Genomic DNA, 27,760 nt, shown 5'->3' with positions numbered 1-27,760 from the left:
TAATGCCCCCTGTAGTAGTACCCCAGTAGTAATGCCCTCTGCAGTTGTCCCCAGTATTAATGCCCCCAGTAGTATTGCCCCCAATAGTAATGCCCTCTATAGTAGTGCCTCTTACACAAAAAAACCCCACACACAATACTTACCTTAAGCCCCCCTCCCTCCTTCGCTGCCATCCGACTGGCCACTTCAAGGAACTATGGGTGAGACATCATGGCGTCTCTCCCATAGTGCACAGTTGCACACTGCAGGAGCCGGAAGCCGGAGCTCCTGCATGAACTCCAGCATCCGGCTACTGCTGTAGGGAAGGAGCCGGGCGCCCGCTGGTAAAATCTCAGTGGGTGCCCAGCAACTCCCTGCGGCGCAGGACTGACAGGCCGGGTAAGGTTGCCTGGAGGAGGCGGAACTGGATGATGGAACACCCCATTCTGGCCCACTTTAACCCCTGTGTGTCGCTATGCCTTTATGAGAGAAATTAACTTAAATAAGTTAAATCTTAAGTAATCTGTTCACATAATGCTTGTGTGTGCACAGGACTTATTAAATGAAAGAAGCTGCTGGTGACACAACATCTGGATCTTGTCATCTACGTTTCAGTTTATTCAACTTTCATCCTGACGAAAGTTAAACAAACTGAAACGTAGACAACAAGGAGATCTAGGTGCTGTGTCACCAGCGGCTTCTTCTCTCTGCATACCACATCTGAGGGCACCCAGGCATTTCAGTATTTATTGGTGGAGTGCCAGCCAGCCTGCTGATATTTGTATATATATTTAGATAGATAGCTATATATATAACATGGCAAGTGGTGGCACTCAAGGTCCTGCAACATGATTTTATAAGTACATCTGTTTATTCCAAAGTTTCGGGAACAACCTGTCTTCAGGGTCCCAACAGGTTGTATTTGTAAATCCTGTTTCAAGTGCTGCTATTTTATATGTTGGCATTTGCCCTTGGAAGGCATCGGACCTAAACATGACAGATTAATATTTATCTTTGAGAGTGCCGGATTTATGGACTATTAGACAGTATATTGCTATATCACAATGCAAATAAGGCACTCTGGTTAGTTGTTAATGTTCCATCTCTCTTAATATACAGTATCGTAAGAGGTGCCAACATGTTTGTATGTACATACCTCATATCAGGAAGGGACAGAAAGCAAAGGGGCTCCTTGTATAATACGTATTAGCGAAAAGAATATTCAGCAATAAAACTAATGTATAATAAATTCACATTTGTATTCTCAGAAACAACGTTTCTGTGGATCAATTATGTAACAGAGCTGTGAACAGGGCCATAGCTAGGGTAGTGTGGCCGGTGCCATCGCACAGGGCATCACAGGTCAGGGGGGCGCTGTTTGGGCCTGTCAAATTTCTGTTTATTATCATTCTTGCTTGTAGCTTCCTCTTATTTCATTCCCAGCATCTCCTGGTCTCTCCTATCTCTTCCCTGGCCCTTCCCCATGAAGCCATGACCTTTTTTTTGGTGCAGTAAGGCCCTTTGAAAAATGAGGGGGCGCCAATGCTCTTTCTGGCACAGGGCACCAAAAAGTCTAGTTACGGCTCTGGCTGTGAACAAGTGCTTCATGATGGGTGACCTTAGAACCTATTTATTATTCAGTAGTTGTGATGGAACTACCAGCCACACATCGCTAGGCAACACTGGTGCTTGTAGTTACACAACCACTGGAGGGCAACAGTGTGATGTTGCATAATATTGTGCTGCTTCAAGCTCTCATTACATGTAATTCTGCCTCATCATGTTTTTGGAAACTATTTTTCATTAATATGCGTAATTAAATATTAATATAAAACATAACTTAGCAGTGAAGGGGGCAGCTTATTAAAATTATTTTTAATATTAAATATAATTTTGCTTGCAGATGTCCTGCAGTGCTGGGGGTTGCTAAAATAAATATCAATATTAAAAATAGTTTTACTTATAGACGTGCTGGGATGTAGGGCCAGATCACTCAGCATGTCTATAAGTAAAATTATAATTAATATAATATTTTTTCATTATATTTCATTTAACTTAAATACAGTTACTTACATAATTTTGCCACCTTTCCAACAAATCAATTGATCACATTTCTGCTGTGCTGAGTGCTGTGAATGTAAAGTGGAAATGTCTAGAACAGCACATGGTCACACATGCTGAAAGAATGAGACCATGGCATGTTAAAGCGGGTAGCACATAAAAATGGTCTATCCTCAGTTGCAACAATCCAATTTCAAAATAGCAGCTCAAGAATTGGTTGCCGTGAGCTTGAAGGGTTAGAATTCTATGCCAAGTACACAAGCCTCAGATTACCATGCACAGTGTCAATCATTGACTGAAGTGATGTGAAGCTTACCACCATTGGGCTCTGGTTCGGCGGAAATACATTCTTTGGAGTGATGGATCACACTTCACCATCAGAATCCTGGCATTGGTGGATGCCAGGAGAATACTTACTACTTGTATGGGTACTGCGACTGTAAAGTTAGGTGAAGGAGGAATAATGGTCTGGAGCTATTTTTTTGCGATATGGCTTGGGGTGCTTAGTTCCATTGACAGGAAATTTTAGATACTGTAATGGCTGATGTCAGGCCACCTATTAAACACCCCACTTATTATAATAATGACCTGAATAGCAGGGAAAAATGTGACCTTTATTTTATATTGCAAATTTACACCCATCAGCCATAATATTAATTCCATCATGTGTCAAGGGGTAGGATATATGAGGCCGAAACTGAACATTTAGATCTTGAAGTTTATGTTTTGGAAGCAGGGAAAAGGGGCAGCGTAACAATGTGAGCGACTTTGCCAAGGGCCGCATTGTTATAGCTAGATGACTGAGTCAGAGCATCTCCAAAACAAAAGGTCTTATCTGGTGTTTTCCTGGTATGGAGTGGTTAGTACCTACCAAAAGTGGTCCAAGGAAGCACAACCGATAAACCAATGATAGGGTCATGGGTATCCAAGGCTCATAGATGTGTGTGGGGAGCAAAGGCTATCCTGTCTGGTCCGATTCCAGAGAAGAGCTACGGTAGCACACATTCCTATTCTGGCTATGATAGAAGGGTGTCAGAACACACAGTGCATTGCAGCTTGCTGCTTATGGGGCTGCGCAGCCACAGACCGGTAAGAGTGGCCATGTCGACCCCTGTCTAGCACCGAAAGTGCATTCAATGGGCACGTGAGAATGATAACTTGATGATGGAGCAATGTAAGAAGATGGCCTCATCTGATTAATCACGTTTCCTTTTACATCAGGTGGACAGCCAGGTGTGTATGCTTCTTTTACTTGGGGAAGAGATGTCACCAGAATCTGCTATGGGTATAAGGCAAGCCAGCAGATGCAGTCTGATACTCTGTGCAGTATTCTGCTGGGAAAGATTGGTTCCTTGCATTCATGTGGATGTTTCTTTGACACATACCATTTACCTAAACATTGTTGCAGACCAAGTACACCCTTCATAGCAATAGTATTCCCTGATAGCAGCGCCTCTTTCAGCAGGATAATGCGCACTGCACAAATTGTTCAGGAATGGTCCACACTGCACAAATTTATTCAGGAACGGTTTGAGGAACAGAAATATATTAAGGTGTTGCCTTGGCCTCCAAATTCTCCAGATCTCCATCCGATTGAGCATCTGTGGATGTGCTGGAAAAACAAGTCTGAGCCATGGGGACCCCACCTCATAACACCACTTAAAGGATCTTCTGCTAATGTCTGGGCACCAGACACCACAGGACACCATCAGAGGTCTTGCAGAGTCCATACCTCAACAGGTCAGAGCTGTTTTGGTGGCAGGAGGGGGACCTACCCAATATTAGGCAGATGGCTTTAATGTTATGGTTGATTGGTGTAGATATGTGTGGTGGCAAAGAATGGCCAGAATTCAGCAACACTGTCTATGCCCAGGAAGCAGGCAAGCCTAGATAGGACCCAACTGCCAGCCCATCACCAACAACTTATGGTATCCAAACTCCCCTCTCAATTATACAAAAAGTTCCACCTGGACATGTGGTGCTGTTGACCCCAGTAGGGTAGAATAAGCCTAACCCTTGTATTGGTGGGGAGAGCACATTATGAACTACTACTAGATGGCCAATGCTGCGGTTTTTTACCACAACCTAAAGCGGACAACTAAACCAGGGTATAAGGGAGGGACTTTTCAAAGGAGAAAGAGTCAAAGGCCTTACAAAAGCAACTAGATAACAATGAAATTACACTCTTAAAATAATACCCACTAACCATCTGCCCAGTAACACAGAAACACCATTTAATTGCCAACTGCTGGAAAGTGTATTCTGGCCTGACTTGGGGTTTAAACCTGTTTAGTCATAAAAAAATGCCATACATAATTGTGTGCAACTGTTTAGGGAAGGCCTGTACCAGTTTCAGCATTACAGGGCCTCCATGCACATTGGGAGGATTGCCAAGTGTGGAGTGAAAGAATTTTTCTGACCTGTACAAATACCTAACCTCATCCACAATGAACACCTTTGGGATGACTTAGAACGTCGACTATGCGCTATATCTTATCAGCCTATATCAGTGGCAAACCTCTAATGCTCTTGAGGCTGAATAGATGTGAAGGGGCGTGGGGAAATCGCCATTATATATATATTAATATGTTTAAGTAGTACACAAATGTGTGAGATGTTTGTGTGTCTACATATTTTTGTCTGTGTAGTGGATATGCTCTTTTAGTGATCTATTTATAAACCACATGGGCCTGAGCGCAAAGACTCAGAGGAAACTGTGTTAAGCGCCTTCAATCATGGCTCAGTGCATGGTCCTCTGACCCTCATTGCTCATCTAAATATGATGTAGGCTGACTAATTAGAACAGTGATTCCCAACCGTGGTCCTCAAGGCACATTAACAGTCCTGGTTTTAGTGATATCCATGGATGTGCACAGATGGTTAAATCAATATAACTGAGGTACTAATTAAGTCACTTGTGCTCAAGTATGGCTATCCCTAAAACCTGGCCTGTTAGTGTGCCTTGAGGACCGTGGTTGGGAACCCCTGAATTAGAGATTAGGAGGACCTCCACTGCTCCATGGGTTTTATAGCCCCCTTGTCTACAGCCATGGTACAATAATTAACAATTAACCCTATAGGCACTGTTGCAGCAGTGCAATCATATCTAGCACCCACCAGATTTTCCCCAGAATTCAGGTACCTCATTTCTATAATACAACTTTTGTTAAAAATGATGGCATTGAAAACGTTGTTGGAACTGACTGACGTATAATCCAGCTCTGACAGCCCAAAAGATACTATAGATTATTAATGTTGTGTTGACTTTCTATTTATACTTAAAAACAATGCATCAATATTGCATTGTAAATGTATCAGAAATGTGGATTGTAACTGAGTAGACATAAATCTCTGCTTAAATTCAACACCCTGCCCCCCAATAAAAATAATAGGTCTGCCAAGAATTGATTACACCCATGTTCAGGGCTTATTATTTCTAATATTTTTACTTCATAAATTAAGATGTTTTACTGATTTTTTTAATCATGTTCTCATGTGAAGAGAAGTATTGTAGAGGACAGTATCCCATCTGTATGATTTCTTAGTGCACTGGAGGAAGGAAGCGTTAAACCCTCCAGGGTTATAGAGATCAGTGTGGAAACATAAACTAGTTATAAGGAAACGTGTTACTTTGGTCAGTCTTCATAAACCATAAAACAGCATTCCATGTTTTTCCAGTGATGAGCTCTGGCTATGTCAATATGGGAAAATGTAGTTCACCTATAGTATATTTAAAATGGAAACAAAAATCTTTAGGTCAGTTATTCTGCATTCATCTGTAAAATGGTCTGATTAAAATCCATGTAATAATATTTAGTTGCTAGCCATACCAAATATCCCTTGTTTTGTTTTCTACATTGTGTAAATTACAGTATGGTCCATTATTATTATATACTAGGTGATATGGAACGACAGTGTTTTCACGAGAGTCCCATTCTCATAAAGTATGAAGAGTTGTTAATAAAATTAATCATGATTTATTCAAAAGGGTTAGTGGCAAGCAAATACTATTAAATGTGTATTGTTTATATTACTGCATACTCTAGTATACTTATGTGAGATGCCAAGTCTGTATAAACAATATAGAAAATATATGAAATCACAGTACAAATATACACAAATGTTAAAACAAATATTTACTAACTAGAGAAAAGAGTAATAAGGTTCATCTCTAACAAGTATTACACCATTAAGTACTACACCATTAAGTACTGCACTGTGAAGGGCTGTAGGTGAAATCTGCTGGATCTTTCCTTACAAGTTCATTTGTTAACATTCTATCCAAAGAAGCTCTGTTTTAAGTAGATTCAAACCAAATTACATTTCCAAATAGAGAATACTATATGACAAAGTGATCTATTTATCAAGCAATATTAACTCCTTTGCCCAGTGTTTTTGCCAGAATAAGGGATTATTCCTGCATCCAGGGCCGGCTTGAGGCACGTTCGACCAGTGCGGTCGAACAGGGGCGCCACTCTATAGAGGATACACCCCTCCCAACCATTTCCGATTTCAGCAGGACAGTCCCGTTTTTCGGGCACTGCCCCGCTCTTCCACCCGCTGAGCGAAAAGTCCTGCGGGCGGTCGGGAGGTTGGGCACCTCAGAGAAGAGGAATGGATGCCACGCGCAGGCAGCCCAGCTACTGACATAGTGCTGGACTTGCCCCCAGCCTGACGTTAACTGGAGGAGTGCCATATGGGCACGCCCCCAAATAACTTCATTTAGGGGGTGTGACCTATGGTAATTATACCACGCCCCCTGTTTTGGCCGCGCGCAGATAACGGGCGCCTAGGTCCTGTTCTGCACAGGGTGTAGCTCCCTCTGGAGCCGGCCCTGCCTGCATCTCTCTATTTGTAATGAGAGAAACCTGTGGCCCTGCATTGCAGTGTGGCCCATAGCCTTGCTATGGGGATTGAGAATTGTTTTCAAATTAACAAACTACGAAAAGCTATGCTTTCACAGTTTGAGCTAAAAGCATGATTACGTACACTGACAATGTGTTCTGGCTTCCGAAGTCAGCTGGCAAGTATTGTACACATTCTTGCGCTTTCGGATGCGTAGTAAAAAATGACAGGAAAGCAGACAGATTGGAGGAGATACTGCTGCTCGTTCCTACACATTTGTGGGTCTTTTGGGTCGTGCACGCACATTAGAGAAATCTATGGGGCGTGTCCCACATTAGAGAAATAATGGGCAGGGAACTTCACAGTTAGCATTATATTGGCTGCAGATGGTAAAAACTCTCGGGGGTGTAACATTCATAAATTGTGGAGCTTACAGACTACATTCTCTATCACACGGACATACACACACAGGTAGTGTCACATTTTGTTAGCAGCCAATAAAGTACAAGTATTTTTATGGGTTGTGGGAGGAAACCAGAGCACTCTGAGGAATCTATGCACACATGGGGAGAGCATACAAACTCCAAACATATATTATATAATAAAAAAAATTGAAGTAGGGGCAACTGAATATATGAAGGTCATGTGAGAAGGGATGATGTTATAAACAGAAATGTTATAGTGGTAACCACTTGGTTTACAGATAAAGGTATTTCACCCTCATATATTCAGGCACTAATTACTGCCTTAGGACATATATGGCAGCTTTCTCCATATTCCTTTGTTTATGACACCATTTTCCTGCTGCATCTCATGCTTCCCCGGTGTCACCCATCTGGCTTCACATCTGTCATTGAAAAAGTTTCTATAAGATTACATTGTTTATTATGCAAGATTATATTGCTTAACTGTATGATCCGTTCAGGTTGTTAAGGAGCATATATCTTTCCCATTTATTTCTCACATTTCAGGAAATTATTGTATTGTGCATCCTATGTATATTTTGAATTCCTAGTGAGATGACGGGCGATGAGCTAGGGCAAGGAAGAGAAATGAGCTGACAAGACAATGATGTGGAGTGTTGACTATTTTATTCACAGATCATGTTAGTACTGTGATAATATGCATCTACAGAAATCTCATTTGGTTAGCCATGAAAGTGAGGCAGGAGGATGTAGCATATTGAATTTCTGGATGAACTGTAAAAATCGCATTATCATAGTTTTATTTTTTCTCTTTATATTTTTACCATAAATTGCAGAAAAATCAAAAATGTTTGTACTACGCAGCGAGGAATTCAAGTCACTTTGCAGTATAGAGTTCTATATAAACTCACTGTGACATCTTATCATTGTATACAGGAGAAGCCATACCAGTGCTCAGAGTGTAACAAGGCCTTCAGCCAAAAGCGTGGCCTAGATGAGCACATGCGGACACATACCGGAGAGAAACCATTCCAGTGTGATGTAAGTTTCCAAACATTAATTTACTTTTAAATATAGTAAATATATATTATATATAATAATAGTATGCAGTGGTGGGATGGTATTGTGTGTCCAGTGTGGGGGTCTGGCAAGTCTGCCCCTCCCCAGGAGACTGGTCCCTGAGCAGGGGCCAGCCCAAGGAAACAAGCCCCTCACTGTCAGGGGATCAGCTTATAAAAGGGCAGGTCCGGACACAGACACAGAGAGCCCCGATGCCCAGACTGTCTCTACCATTGAATAAATATGATGGGGGGAAAGGCGCCGTGCACCGCTGCTTCAATGACTACGCCCTTGCCCGGTGGGGAAGCGGGGGAGTTGGTGAAGGAGCTTGGCACACCATTAGTAACAACATCGCAGCAACCGCCAGGCAAATGGAAATTGCTCTCTGTGTAGCAGCACTGTCCGCACTGTCCTAGTTACAGCCCTGGCATTCATGAATTGCTGTATTCCAGTGGTCCCAGACACTTAAGACTTGGGTTTAATTCTCATGCCACCATCATCAAAGTTTAGTTATAAGGTGCCACAAGGACCGCAGCACTGAGCAGGAAAGGTACCAAAAGAGACTTGAACATCGTACAAGTCATGTGAGCCCAAGCGCTTGTCAGGGCAGAATATGTGTTTTTAAAATATTTGCACAGAAACCGAGGCCCAAGGCAGGGGCGTTTTAAGAGAGGAGGGAACCCATGTTCAGACTCAGTGCGGACCCCCTCCTCTCTCCAGCGGTCCCGCGGAGCAGTAGATTCTGGCTTAGTTCTTACTGCCAGAATCTACTGCGCATGTGCGGGTGTCTGGGAAAATGGCATCCGGCTCGGCGCTGCAGAGCAGCACTACGGACAGGTAAGTATAAGACTATGGGTGCAGGGTGTGCCATGTAGGTCCTCAGGGGCTGTGTACACCACACACCATGCACCCATTATAGATATGCGCCTGGCCCAAGGCTTGTCAACAGAGTTTAATTGTGATGCAAAACCGTGTGTGCAGCGGAGAAAATGCACATCACTCATAATTATTGTGGAGCATCTATAGATGTATCCTCATACACTCAGCATCTTGTCACCATACGGCATGAGAAGCCCGGCGTGACCGAGATGCTCGTATATCATAACGGATTTTTCTTATTTTTGCATGTTATTCACATCGCAGACACAGCGAAGAGCCACACACAGTGTACCAGAGATGCCAGGCTGCGACTTTAACCACACAGGAATTGATTTTACACAAGTACAAAGTTGTCAGAACTTGCATGAGGAAAAACTGCTGCTTTTCGCATCGGAGCCCTTTTTGCATGGATTCAGACTCAATCACACACAGGTCTACAAGTGTTGCAAATTCCAGTGGTTTGCTTACACAAGCAATGCAACTTTGTCACTTACAGTAGTTTATTTGTACGCATAAGACGCACATTTTGAGTGAAAAGGACGCTCAGCGCGACCGAATCGCCCATGACCTGTCACACCGAGATGGGCTATTTGGCGTGACTGTAGCCACAGTATAAAAGGATACATCTGTAATTCAGGAATGTTTCTTCCTTTAAGGAGTGCAGCCAAAATATGAATATGAGAACTGATACTAAACTTGACGAAGGTGTACCCAGGTTATTGCTTTAACTTCTTGCTCAGATTGTTTTCCTATTATACATCATAAGCAGAAAATAGGAAGATATACAGGGTCAAATGTAATAGGGTCCGAGTTTTGTAAATGTGCAACGATAGAGCTATGTGAGAACATGCAAACTTGTAGGTTTCTCACACCCTCGCAACTCACACTGTCGAAACTCGCTTCCAGATGTTTTCCCATTGTGAGGATACAACTTAGCCAATGTAATAGAGTGTGACTTTTTAACTCGCAGATATTACTTAAAACATGTATAAAAAATAGACCTGCTTCAGGCTAGCGAGTATAGCCTGAGCAGGTGCGAGTGAAATAGAGGCTTGCACACATCAGTGAGATCCGTGCATGCTTCTTTGTTAAAAAAAAAACTTTAGCAAAGTGTTACAATTTAAAAAAAAAAAATTACGTGGGATCCCCCACCAAAAGCACAACCAGCACCAGGCTTATCTGAGTTGGTACTAGTTGTGAAAATACGGGGTAAAAAAAGATGTAGGGTTCCACCGTATTTTCATCAACCAGCACCAGGGTCAATGAGCCAGTCCAGGTTGTGGAAATATGGGGGACAAAATGAGTAGGGTTCCCCCGTATTATCCACAAACAGCACCGGACACTTTCTAGCGGGGGTGTAATGCCATGGGACTCTATAAAAGGATCATTATATTCTCTTTGTTTCCTTATACTGTTCTTTGCTTTATAAATCTTTCCCAACTTAGTCCTTTCACCGCATGAAATAACATAAAACACCCTCAGAGTTCTCTGTATAATATTTACTATAATCAAAATAGGATTGCACAATACATACATAAACATGATACAAATAACTACTTTACAATATATTCAATTATACATATAAAATATAGTTTACATATATATGTATATCCTAATGGTTCAATATAAGCAATGTACTATAATAAAGAGATACTTATTTCCTTGGAGATCATAGGCCTTAGAAGCTATTCATTGAACAGTCCCCAGCAAATGTGTATCCAGCCTCAGTTCAATCTCTCACATATAGATCTTGGATGTAACCTGACACAGGAAGCAGGGGAAGCAATCTCTATACAAAAGCTGATCTTGATAAAGTGTGTGAGAGTGGCTAGATCTTTTTATATGTTAAATGAAAACAAGTAAAACTGGTTCCTACTCACAAAATGACCAGTATCTGTGAGGCCTAAATGCTGAATAATAGATTTCTCTTGTAACAAGTCCCCCTGATGGCAGATAACTGACATATGTACTGTATATTATGTCACCATTTTAGTGTGTGTATGTACATGTGATCAAAGAAGGTGAATTATGACAATGTACTTTTTACAGTTTAGAGTAAGAAGTAATTAAAGGGTTCAGAAGCAGTGTTTCTCCCCTACGACATAGGTAGATGGAAAAAAAAGCTTGTTTCTTTCTTCAGGGTCCATAGGGCTCCACAGGGGAGACAATGGGGTGTAGGTGGGACCTGGAGGACCAGACACCAACTGCAATGCTTTTCAATCCCAGGATGCTCCGGTCCTTCCCCCTGAGGGCAGCTCAGTTTCGTTGGTGTCCGGCAGGAGCTGGATCACTGTTTTAAAAGCAGCCCAAGCTTACTTTTATGATTTAATTTATTTTTAATTTATCTACTATGAGCAGCAGCATGAGACAGCCCATGGGACGTCTGCACTGCTGCTCCATCACCCCTCCACTGCGCTGTGACACCAGCACTTGGCTAGTTACTCTCAGGAGGGCTCAGAGGGGGACCTAGCTAGCAGAGGCTCCCTGGATCTCCGCTCACAGGGATCCGTGTGTATGCGCAGTCTTACCTCCAGTCTTTGGAGACAGACCGGAGGCGCTGACATGGACACTGGTTCATCTGGGAATCCACTAGACCACCAGGGCATTAATAACACTGTTGCAAGGCATTTTGTAAGGCCAGGGGACCAGTGGTTGAAGTTATCATAGGGGACAAGGCGCTTTCCCTGCGGTCATTCCCCCAGCTTAGGGCACCATTCCTTGTGCGGTCTTGCTGCCTCCTGAGCTGCTCCTACCTCACCCTCCACCCCCTCTGAGACTCACGGCAGCCATTTTCTGCATTCAGGTCTCCGGGAATGCTGGGTCCAGTCTCCGTGTATGCCTCTTCCAAGGGCCAGGTTATACAACACTATAGCCTACCAACCACTGTGGTCTGTGTAGTTGATTTTAGTAGCCACTGCAGTTATATTGTATATTCTGCATTGTATGTGACTTATGCTAGTGCTGCTGTCTGTTTTCTTTTCATATGACTGTCAGCTTATACCTTTCCCATTATTCAGATATAACCCTGGCATATTAAGGTATAAGGAGTTCATTGTACCTCACATCTCCATATTTTTGTGAGGGCTCTCACATACTACATATCACTGTTGCACAAGGCACTGTGCCAAATTTACATAAATCTTGGTTGCTCGCTGCACTGTGTCAGATTGTGTGTTTCCTTATTCTTGCAGCAATGTCAGGCAGAGGCAAGAATGACAAGCAGCCCCCTCCCCCTTTGTGCATCTTGTTATACTGCCTCTGGCCCATCAGCCCCGATGTCCTCTCAGGACCCATCCTGGGCTACCTATTCACAGGTGCTGACCAACTATTGGTCTCTGTGGTTGCTTTCCCTATGGGATGGCCACAGCAGGTACTCCCTGCAAATCCTTTGCCTCCCCCATGGAGAAACGTATGTTCTACCTCAGTGCAGAGCCTGGCGGATACCTCTACAGCCATTTAGCAAATGGTGCATAAAGGGAGACCATTACCAAGTAAATCTAAGTGTGCTGTGTTATCTTCCCAGTCCACCCAGCTATCAGATTCTGATTTATCATCTGGGGAGGCAGCACATGCAGATCTGTCTGACTCTGACTCCCCTTTGGGAGATGAGGATCCCCCCTCTAAATTAAATATACCTGCACTTGTTAGAGCTGTAAAGTCTATTCTTCAAATAGAAGAGACAGAACCTGCTCCTAAGGCAAAACAGCCATCATTTAGACAAAAAGTAATTTTACCAGAATTTCCTCACGCTGATCAGCTATCAGATCATATAAGTGAGGCGTGGAATATGCCCACTAAAAGATTTCAGATGCCTAAGTGTTTAAGCTCCTTTTACCCTCATCCCGCTGCTGATTGCACTAAATGGGAAGTTCCCCCAGCAGTGGATTCACACGTGACAAGAATGCTACCTTACCTATCCATACTGCAACCTCATTAAAGGAGACTACGGATAGAAGGATGGAAGCTTGTCTAAAGTCTATATACTCTCTTACAGGAGCTATTGTCCTGCTAGGGCTTCGGCCTGGGTGGCTGAGGCCATTGAAAGTTGGGCAGAGGTCCTAGAAGAGTCCTTTGCCTCTGATGCTTTGAGGGAACAGCTGTCCTACAAAAGTGCACATTAGAGATGCAGCCTCCTATTTGGGTGAAGCAGCTATGGATACGGCTCTCATAGCCTCCAAGGCATCTACCACTTCTGTAGTAGCCCGCCGTATTGTTTGGCTCCGCTCATGGAAGGCAGATGAAGACTCTAAAAAGGCTTTGGAGTGCCTGCCTTATTCAAGAGATTTCCCGTTTGGTCCAGAATTGGACAAAATTGTGACTACCTTAGCAGCCTCCAAGACGGCTTTTCTGCCCTCTGTATATAATGCAAAGCCTCAGAAGTCATTCTTTCAGTCCTTTCTTCCTCATGGAAAACTAAAAGCCAGTCCTTTTCAAGGCATCAGACATTAACTAAGACTTCCAAGCCTAGGCCCAAGTAGACCTGGGCCACTAGACATCCACCTACCAAATCTGAGGACAAGCCCTTAGTCTGATGGGGCGGGCCTCTCCCTCTCCCTTCTTCAATTCGCCCAGTTCTGGCATCAGACCACAACAGACGCATGGGTAAGAAAAGTGGTCTCTCACGGATATACCCAAACTTCCTGAGGTGACCCCCCCAGCAGTTCTTTTGCACAGGCCCTCCATCAGACCCAAACAAGGCCCTGCTGATCCAAAAGGCCCCTCCATCAGACCCAAGCAAGGCCCTGCTGATCCAAAAGGCCCTTCCATCAGACCCAAGCAAGGCCCTGCTGATCCAAAAGGCCATTCAGTTCTTACTGCTCTCAGGAGTAATTATTCCAGATCCTTCCACACAGCGAGGGAAGGGCTGTTCCACCCTTTTCTTAGTTCAGAAACCCAATGGGTCTCATCAGCCTATTCTCAACCTCAAGTCTCTGAACAAGTTTAACAGGGTGCCCAGGTTTCATATGGAAACCCTCCGCTCTAATATTCTGGCTATGGAGCTTGGGGACTTTATGGTGTCTCTGGACAATCAGGACACTTACCTACATGTACAGTACCTATAGCACCTTCTCATCAACAATATCACCGGTTTGCTATACTACTGCAACATGACCAATTTCAGGCTTTGTCCTTTGGCCTTTCAATGGCTCCTCAGGTCTTTACCAAGATCATGGCAGTTATGACGGCCTATCTTTGGCGTCAAGAGATCAGACTGCTCCCATATTTAGACAATCTATCGCTGTGGGCCAGCTCTCCAAAAGTTCTTCACCACCATCTACAAATAAGCACGGTTGGCTCATCAACTGGATAAAGTCTTCCGTGACATTTTCTCAAAGAATGGTACATCTGAGAGCCCTCCTGGACTCCTAGCTTCAGAGAATTTTCCGAACACCATACAAAATCTCAGTATAGGAGCAACGGGTACCCAGACTACTACACAGTCGCCGCGTGTCTATTCACTCTGCAATGCAGACCCTTGGGTCCATGTTGTCCACCTTTGACATGGTTGAGTTCGCTCAGTTTCACTCCAGGCCCATACAACACCTGGTCCTCTCCAGGTGGAATGGGCTGCCTCATCGGCTCAGATCACAGATGATGAGTCTCTTCCCAGAGGTTCACCGGTCTCTGGCCTTGTGGCTACAGATGTCCCACTTGAACAAGGAATGCCCCTTTTGGATCCTGGACTGGGTACTCCTAACCACGGATGCAAGCCTCCGAGGGTGAAGCATGGTGACTGGCCAGCACTCCTTCCAGGGCCACTGAACTCTTACCAATCAATGTCCCTAGAATTCCGAGACATCTACAGAGCTGTCACTCTGACTCAGGATATTCTTTAGTGCAGGCCAGTACAAGTATAGTCTGACTATGCCATGGCTGTGGACTACAACAATCACCAGGGAGGCACTCAAAGTCAAGCAACAATGGCAGAAGTGTACTGCATTCTCACATAGACAGAATGCCATCTCCCAGCCATCTCCGCAATGTTCATCCCAGGAATTCTCAATTGGGAAGCGGATTTCCTAAGCCATCACGATGTGCATGCAGGTGAGTGGTCTCTATATCCAGAAGTCTTTCATCTTCTGGTGGACAAATGGGGTCTACCAGATGTGGATATCATGGCCTCAAGACACAACCACAAACTTCCAGTGTATGGAGCGAGGACAAGGGACCCCAATGCGGCCTTCGTGGATTCATTATCTGTCAAGTGGACCTTCCATTTCGCGTACATCTTCCCTCCAATACCCCTTCTTCCTCGAGTTATTTGGAAGTTCAAACAGGAAGGTAGCACAGTCCTGTTGGTAGCTCTGGCTCGGCCAGATGCCATTGGTACTCCGACCTTCAAAGTTTCTCCATAGACGTTCCACTACAACTTCCTCTATGACCTGACCTGTTGTTTAAGGGTCCCTGTCTACATCTGGACCTGACCCGTCTGTCTTTAATGGCTTGGCTCTTGAGACATCCCTCCTAAGGTCTTAAGGATTTTCTAGCTCTGTGGTCCAGACCATGATCAGAACTTGAAAATTGACTTCTGCAAGGATTTATTACTGGGTATGGCATACATATTTCCAGTGGTGCGCCCCTAGAAACTATGACCCTCAAGTTTTGAAGGTTTCTAGAATGCTTGCCTTTCTTCAGGCTGAATTGGATCTTGGACTCCACCTAGTGTCTCTGATAGTGCACGTCTCTGCTCTGTCCATCTGGTTCCAGTACAGAATTGCTCCTCTACAGGATGTTCACACCTTCCTGCAGGGTGTTCTACGTATACAACCTCCCTTTGTCCCTCCTGTGGCTTTGTGGGATTCGTCAGTGGTTCTCCACGTACTTCAGGAACCTCCATTTGAATCCTTGGAATCAGTGGATGTCAAGTGGCTCACTGTGAAGACTATGTTTTTTCTGGCTATAGCATCACCCTGTAGGGTATCGGATTTAGGGGCGCTTTCATGTCGCTCCCCCTTTTTAATCTTTCATCAGGACTTGACTGTTCTTAGAACGCACCCGGGCTTCCTTCACAAAGTGGTTTCTCATTTTCACATTAATGAGGAAATTGTCGTTTCGGCCTTTAAATCACCAGACCTCTCGGCAGGTGAGGCCTCTTAGGATGTGGTCTGTGCTCTGAAGATACGTGGACCGCACTAGTTCCATCAGGAAATCAGACTCCATCTTCATCTGATATGGATTCCAGAAGAAGGGATGGCCAGCTAACAAACAGACTCTGGCCAGGTGGATTTGCATGACTATCTTACAGGCTTATACACAAACTGGCCTTCCTGTGCCAACTACAATATCTGCTCATTCTACTCAATCTGTGGGTCCCTTGTGGGCAGCCTGGCATGGAGATTTATAGTAAAGCTTCCACTTGTTAATTCTCTTTCTTTGAAGTCCATATGGTACACAGAGCAGCCGTCCTTATGCACCTGGCTTCTAAGGGTTTCTTCTCTTGGTCACTTGTTTCCTTCGCTGTATGAGAGCATAATTCTTCAGTGTATCAATCTTCCTTCTCTCTTATCCTGCTCCTGCCTTGGGAGGGGTATAGGGGGAAGGATTGGGGCATCCTGGGATTGAAAAGCTTTGCTGTTGGTGTCCGGTCCTACAGGTCCCCCCTACACCCCATTGTCTCTCCTGTGGACCCTATGGACTTCGAAGAAAGAGAGTTAACAAAGGTAATTTTCACCAACTCTCCTTTTTTTGTATTTATGTGTACTTATGCAAGGATAAAAAAAATCTTCCTATGTGAGCAGCAGGCCCTTTCCTAATGTCCCTCAGCATTTGAAACTAAAAGCCTATAGCTGTTTCTTTGATGTCACCTTCTTCGTCAAATAAGGTGGGGGGCACTTCTGGGGTGTAGTCATCTTTGGACATCTGGTTTGGGTCATCTGTGTCCCGGTTCTTCAGATCTGTGTTCCATCTGATCATCTTAGGGTCCTTGCCATCATCTGTCAGAAATAGTGTATGTCTACAGCTGAGGCTCATCAGCATCTAAGTAAGAAATTAAGAGATATCAGTACTTTTGAATGTCTCCACCTTTCTTACCAAAACTGATGTCTTCTCTTCCATCCGATCCACCTGCAGCCTTCAGATTTCCCTATATGGATGAAAAACAGAAATTCTTCTGGGGATTTCTACCTCAGAACATTAGTTGACCCTCCCCACCCTCTATGATCATTTATAACTTTGTCTGCTCCATACTGGAGTTTTCAAAAATCACATATTAACATTTGCGAGTGTTACAGACTGAACTTTACTTTGTTTCCTCCACTAGGTGGCATTCAGATTCCTACAATGCCTTTGCTTTTCAAATTTTTTTTTTTATAACCAATAAATATCTCCAAAATATCACTAATCTGGGAAGTAATACATTTTCTTCCTTCAAATACCCATATAACACCCCCCCCCCTTTTTCTCCTATCAATAATCTGTGTATTAATTGGCAAGGAAAATCAGAGAAGTCTTGGGCTATTTGATCCTCTTTGGCCTGCTTTTCGATGTACTGCAAAAATAGAAAGAGAAAGAAATGTTAGTATACATAATGCAGGTATGTCAATACGTAACTTCTCCTATCCATTTCCAAACACACAAACTAGATGTACTCAATCAATTTACTAATAACAGAAAATTATCCTATGGAACCTTTTTAAATATTAGACCATTTTAAGCAACCTACTTTCATTAGCTTGTAGGAGAAAGAAAAAGGAAAAAAAAATAAAGATATGATGATACATAACACAACTCTTTCAATTTATGTAATTTTCATTATTTCTTTCAAAAACATATTTACAAATTGTTATATACAGAGAAAAAACGACAAAATTGTCAAAAAAAAGTAACTTTTTTTTTTTTAATAAGGTGTGTGAAACAGCACCTTATCAATATGTACCCAGAATACCTTGCACCTCCTTTGAGACTAATTTTTAGTTGTCAATGGTCTTTGTAAATTTAGCATAGTATTACCCATGACTTCAAGAACTTGCATCCCAAGGGCCTACCTTTCGGAATGTTTTGTGTTACCCACAGAAGGCATGGGTGTCTCTCCCTGTAGATAGGGTTTGTGCAGTATATTACTGCATATGGTAGTAGATCCTCCAGGTTATCTTGTGCCTGTTGTAGGAACACATCTCTGGCAAATGCATCTTTAATGAGATTTGACAATTGAGGTTCATTGGGGAAGCAACGTGGCTTTTGAGACCTGTCATGAGTTCAAATGGAGTGATCCCTGTAGTGGATGCTTCGGTTGCCCAAACACCCATAAGAATTGCTGGAAGAGCAGTGACCCATGAAGAACCCTTTTCCAACAATACTTTGGCTAATCGAGTCTTAATGGTTCGGTTCATCCTTTCCACTATCCCAGCTGACTGGGGATGATAAGATACATGGAATCTTTGTTTGATGTCCAATAGTTCACAAAGTGCTTTCATGACCTTGCTGGTAAAGTGCATTCCCCGGTCAATTAACATGGGGATACCCCAGCGTTACAAAATTTGTTCCCATAGGACACATGCTGTTGTGGAAGCAGAGTCATTCACCGTTGGGATGACTGATACCCATTTTGAAAAAAACATCCATGACTACCATTTCTCCTGATGAATGGCACAGTATACCCTGTCTGATAGACCAGGGATCTTGTGGTTAAATTCTGAGTCAAAAGAACAGGGTCTTTAACCTGTTCCTCTTCAAATGAGACTGGTTTTTCTTTAAGGACTTTTCTTCGTACTGCAACTTGGAATGAGGGCATAGTTTCAACATCTGGATCATGAAAGACCCCAGATATTGCTTCTATTTTTGCCACTTCACTGCAATGTTACCAATAACAAGGGATTAGTGCCCTTTTGATGGGTAGGGACTTTAATGACTGCTGCCTCATTAGAATGTATTATTCTCCATTTCCATAATTTGTTAAGCTCTGAAACATGTGCCAGGGGTTTATTGTAGCTGTCTACAAATCCATGCCTCTGCCATGTCTTGAGGTGCAGAGAAAGGGACCGAACTACATATGCACTGTTGCTATATATACTGTAGTACGTGGTCCTGTAGGTTGAAGAAGTAATGCTTCCTTTACTACCTCCAATTCAGCCCTTTGTGCTGACAGGTGGCCTGGTAGTTTAACAAGACTCTGAAGTCCTGTAGTCTCATCCAAGACTGCATAACCTGTCACATATGACCCATCAGTGTGTGACCGGGACCCATCAACAAAGATGACTCTGTCATCTGGATGTGTGGTCTGTCTGAAAAGGTGGGTAGGTTCAGTTAATGGAATTTGTCCACAGTCATGTTCTGTTCCTGCTTTGTTTAGCAGTTGAGATAAAACATATTTGGCTTTGTGGCTTACAGTGATGTTATGCCCACTCAATTCCATTATCCATCTCTCAAATCTGCTGGGAGACTCCAGGGAGTGTGTCCCGAAGTAGAAGGGTCATTCGAGAGTGAGGGGTCTGTACCACCAGTGGTCTGAAACCTACAATATGTTCTGTCACTTTGACAGCGTAATGGATTGCAGGCAGTTGTTTAGCAAATTCATCAAAACCTCTATCTACTGGAGAAAGAAGCCTGGATAAATACCCTAGTGGTCTACTCACATATCCTACTTGTTGTAACAGGACCACTGATATAGACTCTGAGCCAGCATGGGCCTGAATGGCCATATCACCTTCTGGGTGTGCAGTGGCTAGCACTGGGGCAGAGGAAAGATCTCTTTTCAAGGTATAAAATGCCATTTCCTGTGCTTCTGCCAAGTCTTTTAATGAAGGTTCCTCACATCTTAGCAGTTCATAAAGGGGCTTCAATTTTCTTGCAAAATCCTCTATAAGCTCCCTTATGAAGTTTGCAACTCCCAAGAACTTGCATAAGTCTTGTAGAGTGCCAGGCCTAGGAAACTTGACCATTGCTTTAATACAGGCTGCATTATACCTTTTGTCCCATGAGAAATCTTAACCCCTAGGATTATGACCTCTGACCTAGCCAGGTTTGCCTTATGAGGGCTCAATTTGAGCCCTGCATTCAAAATCAGGCCTAACAATTCCTGTAGAAGAGTTAAGTGCTCCTCCATAGTTTCTGTATGGAGTAGTAAATCATCCACATATTTCAACAGGTAATCTGGGCGTGAAAACACACTCAACACTTTTGCTAGTGCCTGATGAAAATATGTGCAGCTGCTGTGTAATCCTTGGGGAAATGCACAAAACATGTATAATGTATCTTGCACAGTGAATGCAAATTTGTAACTGCAGTCTTCTGTCGATGATATTTAGAAGAAACCATTGGCTACATCAATGGTAGAGAATACTTGGCTTTTGCCATTTATTCTTGCCATTATGTCTGGTGTTTCTGCAACCACTAGTGCCGACATTGGGGTATACTTATTCAAAACACTGAGATCAATGGTAAGTCTCAAGGTATTTGTCTCTTTCTTTTTATAAGACCATAGAGGATTATTGCACTTGGAATTTCCCTTTATGACCACTCTAAATCAATAGAATAAAAGGTGTAATAATGAATGCGCAATAACAATGGGTTGCAGCTACAAGGTGCGAAAGAGAGTACAAACCCAAATGATACTCAAATAATAACAAAATGACAGAAAGACTAATGCATCTATATATAGCGCTCCCCAATGGACAAATTCACCTGAACAAAACACCCTGTGAGTGGAAGCACACAAGATAAACAAAAATAATCACCATAGGAGCATAATGAGGTCAGAATCCCAAATAAAGTAGGGCTGATAGTCCTCCTGCAAGAGGAATATGAATGTATATTCTTTATTTCTTGTTGCATTAATCCAATGTGGAAGGGTACATGCACAAACATTAAAATCAGATCCTATGGATAAGATCAGCAAACATCTGTTAGATCTAACAACACAAGCTCTAGAGAAGAGCGCTATAACACAGGATGAATTTAATTTCTTAAATATAAAAAATCCTTCTATCCCCACCATTTATGTACTCCCGAAAAGCCATAAGAACTCTGTAGACCCCCCAGGACGTCCGATCATTTTGGGATGTAACAGTCTTACAAGCAATATATCTGCATTAGTAGATTTTTATCTTCAGCCATTGGTTCAGACTACAAAAGCATACCTTAAAGATACTAGTGATGTACTTAGGAAAATCTCGGAGTACACTTGGCGAAAGGGGATTTTCTCTGTAGTGCTGATGTCAGTATGCTATATACAATCATTGAGAAAGATAAGAGACTGGTAGCAGTCTCTTACTTTTTAGATTCTAGTGACTACAATGAGGTCTTAAAAATTTTATTTTAGAAAGTATTGACTTTATTTTATCGAATAATTATTTTTATAAGTGATGGGCACCAGGTTCACCCCAAGTTATGCGAATATGTTTATGGCCTATTGGGAAGATTTGACAATATGGCCCAATGGCACTATGGTGGCGAACCTGGTTTCCTGGAAGCATTTCAAATCTAAATCAGTCACAGCTTCTATAACTGATTCCATGGCTTCAGGGGGAAAATGATATTGACGTTGAGGTGGTGGATCTGGACCTTGTAAGTCCACTTGGACATCAACCATCTTTCCACAGTAATTTTTTCCTTGGACCCATAGCTTTGGGCATTGGTACACAATTGGTTTAAGGTCTCTATTGTTAGAGATCTCTTGCCATTTGTGTACTACCATATTAGCATTGACATCAGTTGTGCTTATGGGTTGTCCTAGGTGATGTTGCTTTATCACACAGACCTTTGAGTTTCTCGGGCCTCTCCACAACATGCAATTCACTAAATCTAAGATCCACTCATTCTGTGTGATTACATCAGTTCCAATGATGTTATCAGAGTAATACCACATTGGGATTTTTAATGTGAGGTCATTGCTGATTTCTAAAGTGACTTTGTCAATTGTATGGGCTCTCACATACCCTTGGTGATCAAAACCAATCACCACACATTGAGGGCTGTCTGGCTGTAAATCATGTTCAACATTGGTGATTGAAATGTCTGCTCCAGTGTCAAGCAAGAATTTCAATAATTTGTTTTTTATTCTGGCCGTTATATGGGGTTTCCCTGAGGAATCCAATATGAGATCACATATTGGAGTCAGATCCTTAGGGACCCCCTAACCCTCAATCTAGTTGCACCAGACTTCCAGTAGGGACATCTGTTGTGCGAACTGCTATCACTGCCTTTTGTACTGTGCAGTTGCTCACATGCTCTAGGCATTTCTGTTTTTGTTTTTGTAGAGGCCCCGATGTATGTGGCTGGGTCGGTTCTTCTACTTGTCCTTTATGTGTACCCACCAATGCAATGCATTTTTGCATCTGGTCTATGGACTGCATTTGTGTTTGAGTATCTGGGTTAACATAAGTTGGGTCTTCTACCTGTCTGTTATAAAAAGGCTTATTTTTGAATCCTATTGCCCAGGTTGTTTACATACTCTCTATGTGTCCCTTGTGGACAATTAAGTTGTATATGTCTGTACTTTAAACATGCATGGCAACGCACCTTACCCCATTTCTTCTAGCTGGCTCACCAATATAAAAGGATTGTTATATTCTCTGTTTCCTTATACTGTTCCTTGCTTTATAAATCTTTCCCCACTTAGTCATTTCACCACATGAAATAACATAAAACACCTACAGAGTTCTCTGATAATATTTACTATAATCAAAATATGATTGCACAATACATACATACAGTACATAAACCTCATACAAATAACGACAAAACAATATATTCAATTATACATATAAAATACAGTTTACATATATATTTAAACTGTATGGTTCAATATAAGCAATGTACTGTAATAAAGAGATACTTATGTCCTTGAAGATCATACAGAGGGGTTCACATACATCTAGCCTCCTGGCGCGTTAAACAGCCCTTCTAGTCGCACCATGCCATGGCATGACTCAGTAGCGCTGAGCGTCTTTTTGTGTGTCTTTTTACCTTCAAATGCGTTTTATTCGCACAACTATGCGAATAAATAGCACAAGCAGCTTCCGCCTCTCAGCCAATAAGCGGTTCCCACCATTGAATTCAGTGGTGGGAACCACTGGGTAACCTCCCCAGGGAGCCCTGACTTGGGCTGACTAACATGGAATAATAATGCTTTGGCAGGTCCCATGGCTGTGGTATTACACCCCCTAGAAAGAGTCCGGTGCTGGTTGTGAATAATATGGGGAACCCCCTACTCATTTTGTCCATTCTATTTCCATAACCAGGACTGGCTCACTGAGCCTGGTGCTGGTTGATGAAAATACAGGGGTACCCTACATCTTTTTTTTTCCCTGGTATTGTGACAACCAGAACCGACACAGATAAGCCTGGTACTGATTGTGCTTTTAAGGGGGGACCCCACATAATTTTTTTTATTTTGACACTTTACTAGCTTAGTTAACACAGAAGCATGCATGGATCTCACTGATCTGTGCATACCTTTGTAACTCGCACCTTTTAATGAAAGTCGCATTACAAGTTGTAAGTTTATCCGCAGTTTTAACTCGCATGCAAGTCAAAATGGGACACAGAAACTAGCACCCTATTACATTTGCGAGTTTCGGTACAAGCTGGCATCTTCCTTATGTGTGAAAAGATCTCAGTATTCCCCACCCAAAAAATTTGCACCCTATTACATATTGCCCACAGTATGTTATTGCACATGAGTGTTCGACATCATGGGCATCATTTAAAGTCAGGAACAAATCCAAATAAAGGGTCCAAATTTTCATGAGAACAAACTAAGTTTTGATATGCATAGTGTGTAAATCATGGGTCTTCAACCTTTGGCCCTCCAGCTGCTGTGGAACTACAGATCCCAGGATGCCCTGCCACAGTTTTAGCATGCTGTTATATCAAAATGGTGGCAGGGCATGCTGGGATGTGTAGTTCCACAGCAGCTGGAGGGCCAAAGGTTGAAGACCCCTGGTGTAAATGTAATGGAGGGAAAAATTGTACCAATATGTACCAAACTTTCGTTTGTACAGAAAAAGACTGGGCAGCTTTATTTTAACTCTGCTCCTAATCTATCCCTCCCAGTTATAAACTTCACATTAAAAAAACACCATAATTACCTTAGTAGCAAATCAAAATATATTGCATTTGAGAAAAGTCCAAGCCGTGTTGGTTGTTTTTCCTCAGGCCAATATGTTTACTCCTAACTGCATGAGATACTCAGCAACAAACATTTTGTTTCTTTCTTTCAGGTTTGTGACTTGTCTTTCAGTCTCAAAAAAATGTTGATCCGACACAAGCTGACCCACAACCCTAATCGCCCCATGGCAGAATGCCAGCTTTGCCACAAAAAGTTTACACGAAATGACTACCTCAAGGTGCACATGGAAAACGTGCATGGAGAGACTGACAGTTAATTTGCAGATGCCAGTACTTACAAACGGATTGGAGTTTAATCTTGTCCATTCAGAGTACTCATTGGTTAGTTGGATGAGACTACGAGTAATTACATATGTACAAGGACCATTACAATGTGGAGAGACGCTTACGGAGTGGAGAATGTCATCTCATACATTGTTTAAAAAATATATATTTTCACAGCTACATTTATGCACAGGATATTTTTGGGGGGTGGGGTGTGAATAATGCTTGAGAAAAAAACGCTGCATTTTCATTTTATTTTTGGTCTACAAAATAATTTTCTAGAAAAGATGTGTCACCTGGCTGTGCTGAGACACTTGGGTATTTCTATAGCTTACATTTTCTAGTGCCTTTTCACTCTTTGAAATTACTTGTGCCCTTTGTACAGACTTCTTTGTAGCCCATCCTATTCATATGAACGCGGGCCCAAAGCACCTCTCCCCCACCCCTTACCGGCTGCACGCATGGTGCCACACCTATCTCTTGCATTGATGATGATGTCAATAAATTTAGTTTTTGTTATTGCTCAGCTTTAACTTGACAGATCGAGATGAAACAAAGTGCAGGATATTTCTAAAGGGGCACATCCACTAGTAGATGCCACATATTTTAATCAGCATAAGCTGCTTGTGTGTCCTATTCACATAGTTGTGCGAATAAGACATATTGCACGAAAAGACGCTCTGTGCTACTGAATCACGCCAGAGCATGGCACGACTAGAAGGGCTCGCAAGGAGGCTAGATATATGTGGTCACATCTGTAGATGGTTGAGTTCAAAACATGAAAGGCACTGTGGCCCTGATTCAGAGCCGGACGCTCTGACAGAGCGCTCGCTCTGAATCAGGGACTGTCATTTCTTTTTTTAGAACGGCCTCCTGGCCGCTCGCATAGCTGTGGGTGACCACCCACAGCTATAGCGAGCGGCCAGGAAGATGGTCGCGATGGTCTTGACCATCGCGATCATCGGGCTTGCGACAAGGTCTCGTTGCCGCAAGCCCCAGAGAGCTTTCGGCTCTAACAGAGCTGAAAGTTCTCCCACTGACATCACTTGTGATGTCAGTGAGGCCGTCCCCAGATGGTAGGCGTTCTCATGGGAACGCCTCCGTCTGGGCAGCCACCCCCCCCCGGCCTGCCCACCAAAGGGGGCGTTCTGTCACTCTACATCGACAGCACACTCCCTTTGGTGCGAGACCCGGAGCGACGGCTTGCCCGTCGCTATACGGGTCTCGCGCATGCGCACGACGGAGCCGGCTCCGTCGTACGCATCCGCTCTGGGCCACTATCGACCCGGTTGCGAGCGCTCAGCGCTTGCGACCGGGTCTGAATCAGGCCCTGTATTCACATTGTATATCTGCTAAAGGAATATCATGGAAATTAGTGAATAGGGAATATAAGAATCAAACTTTTAAGGAGAAATAATAAACTCCACTTTGTGAGTTATTTATTAGCAATGTGAAAATATACAGTCCGATAGTGTGTCACTTTTTTGTGTAAGATACATATTTTCATTGTGTGTACCATACAGTATGTGCACCAAAAATGCACACACATACTGTACATCTGTATCAAAATTTTTGCTTAATGTTGACTTGCATCTCTGCACATCTGGAGGAGGATAATGGGGATGGGCAAGTATGTTGCAGTGATACCAGATACATTCGATTCTAAGGAGTACAGTAAATTAGTCCCAAGCCAACAATGCGCCATTGCATCGACATGTCAACGCCAGCAGCTGCACATCAACTTGCTCCATCATACCCTGTACTCGCAGATTTTTGTATATGCAGCCCTACGGGACTGTGAATAAAACTCCACTGTTTAGGGCTACTGTAATTGTGTCATAGGCCTGCACTTACTCGCATTGTGTGTTGGCTCACAGCTAATTGAATCAAGCTTTAAACCCGAGGTTCTCAAACTCCGCCATTACACTCCAGGTTTTACGTATATCCATGGTTTAGTCCAGATGGATAAATTAAATTGACTTCCTTAAAATGTGGACTGTTCGACGGAGTTTGGGAACCTCTGCCCAAAACCTACCCATAGTAAAAAATAGCTACTAGCTATGATTATCCGAGCGCAGGCAATAACAGCTAATGTTTGTTTCTATGGGTTACCGCATATATGATTTGTGCACTTTATTAATAAAAAACTCCCATTACCTTAGGCATCTGTCATGATATACTTGGCCTATTCAAATGATAGCAGCCTTTGTTTTAAGGGCCAGGTCAGATGGACATTTGTTTGCTGTATGGCACACAGGGCTTTTGTTTGCGTTATTAAATGTACTCTTAAAAACTTAATAATGCTTCTATAATGGTTTAAATGTCAGAGACAAAATGCCTGTGTGTCTTGTATCTAAGATTCCTCATTGACTTACATTAGACAGCTTTTTACCAATATAGCTTTTTATTAAAACCTCAGTATCAAACCTCAGTGTTTTGTAGCAAAAATGTAAATTGGTGCTACAAATCATCTGCTTCCTTGGCCATAACACAGATGTTTCACTCATATAGTTCATGTATGTGATAGATGTTTTGCTTCTTTTGTTATGACATGTCCAAACATTACAGTATTCATGTCAGAGCTTGAAGTGTTAGTGAAGTACTTGCAGCCTGCATTTGCCACACAAAAAGTTGTCAGATCCTTGCAAAATCGTAGATGTGTGCTTTGTTGTAAAAACCCTGGGGGCATTTATGAAAATGTTTAAAATAAAATATGCAAAAAAAAAAAAAGGAGAGAAGATGCAAAAAAATGTTTCACAAAGAAAGAAAAGTGTTTGCCATATATACCAGGAAGTGCAGAAAGTATCTATGTTACAACCTCTATAAATGAAAGAATTGCCTGATATGCAGATGCTCATACAGCTTTGCTGTAGTGGCGCTAAAGATCCCTTCTCAGTGAGCCAGGTCCCGTGAGACTCTGCTAGCACCGGGTGTATTATTTGCGTCTTTTGCTGAAAATGCATCTAAGTCGCTATGCAATGTGACTAGGACGCAACAGCAGACTGTGCTGATTAATTTGATATGGGACACCTGTATACTCTGTCTGTGTGTGACAGTCTCTGAATTGTATACAAAGTGCTACAATGTAGCGCCCGCAGCTTTAATTCCAAGTCTCAATGTGCTTCATATACAGATATACAAGTGTTGCATATCAAATTAATCAGCACAGTCTGCTGGTGCAG

The 27,760-nt window shown here is 42.7% G+C and overlaps 1 protein-coding gene across 5 annotated transcripts in view; it reads left to right on the top strand.

Moving 5' to 3' along the window:
- PRDM5 (PR/SET domain 5) overlaps window positions 1–26,851 on the top strand; it is a 261,584-nt gene extending 234,733 nt beyond the window's left edge. For 4 of the 5 annotated variants that reach the window (XM_088452227.1, XM_088452225.1, XM_088452226.1 and 1 more), the window contains 2 exons: window positions 8,247–8,351; window positions 24,407–26,851. In XM_088452227.1, the coding sequence (XP_088308353.1) occupies window positions 8,247–8,351; window positions 24,407–24,571 (270 nt within the window). In that variant the 3' untranslated portion in view covers window positions 24,572–26,851. Of the gene's footprint in view, window positions 1–8,246; window positions 8,352–24,406 lie in introns of those variants that run through there. The other variant, XM_088452228.1, reaches the window with a different exon arrangement.
- The last annotated feature ends 909 nt before the right edge of the window (window positions 26,852–27,760 follow it).

The sequence above is a fragment of the Taudactylus pleione genome, unplaced genomic scaffold (assembly GCF_031769625.1).
Source record: "Taudactylus pleione unplaced genomic scaffold, aTauple2 ptg000036l, whole genome shotgun sequence".
Classification (NCBI taxonomy): Eukaryota; Metazoa; Chordata; class Amphibia; order Anura; family Myobatrachidae; genus Taudactylus; species Taudactylus pleione.
This window is presented reverse-complemented; position numbering and strand designations above follow the sequence as displayed.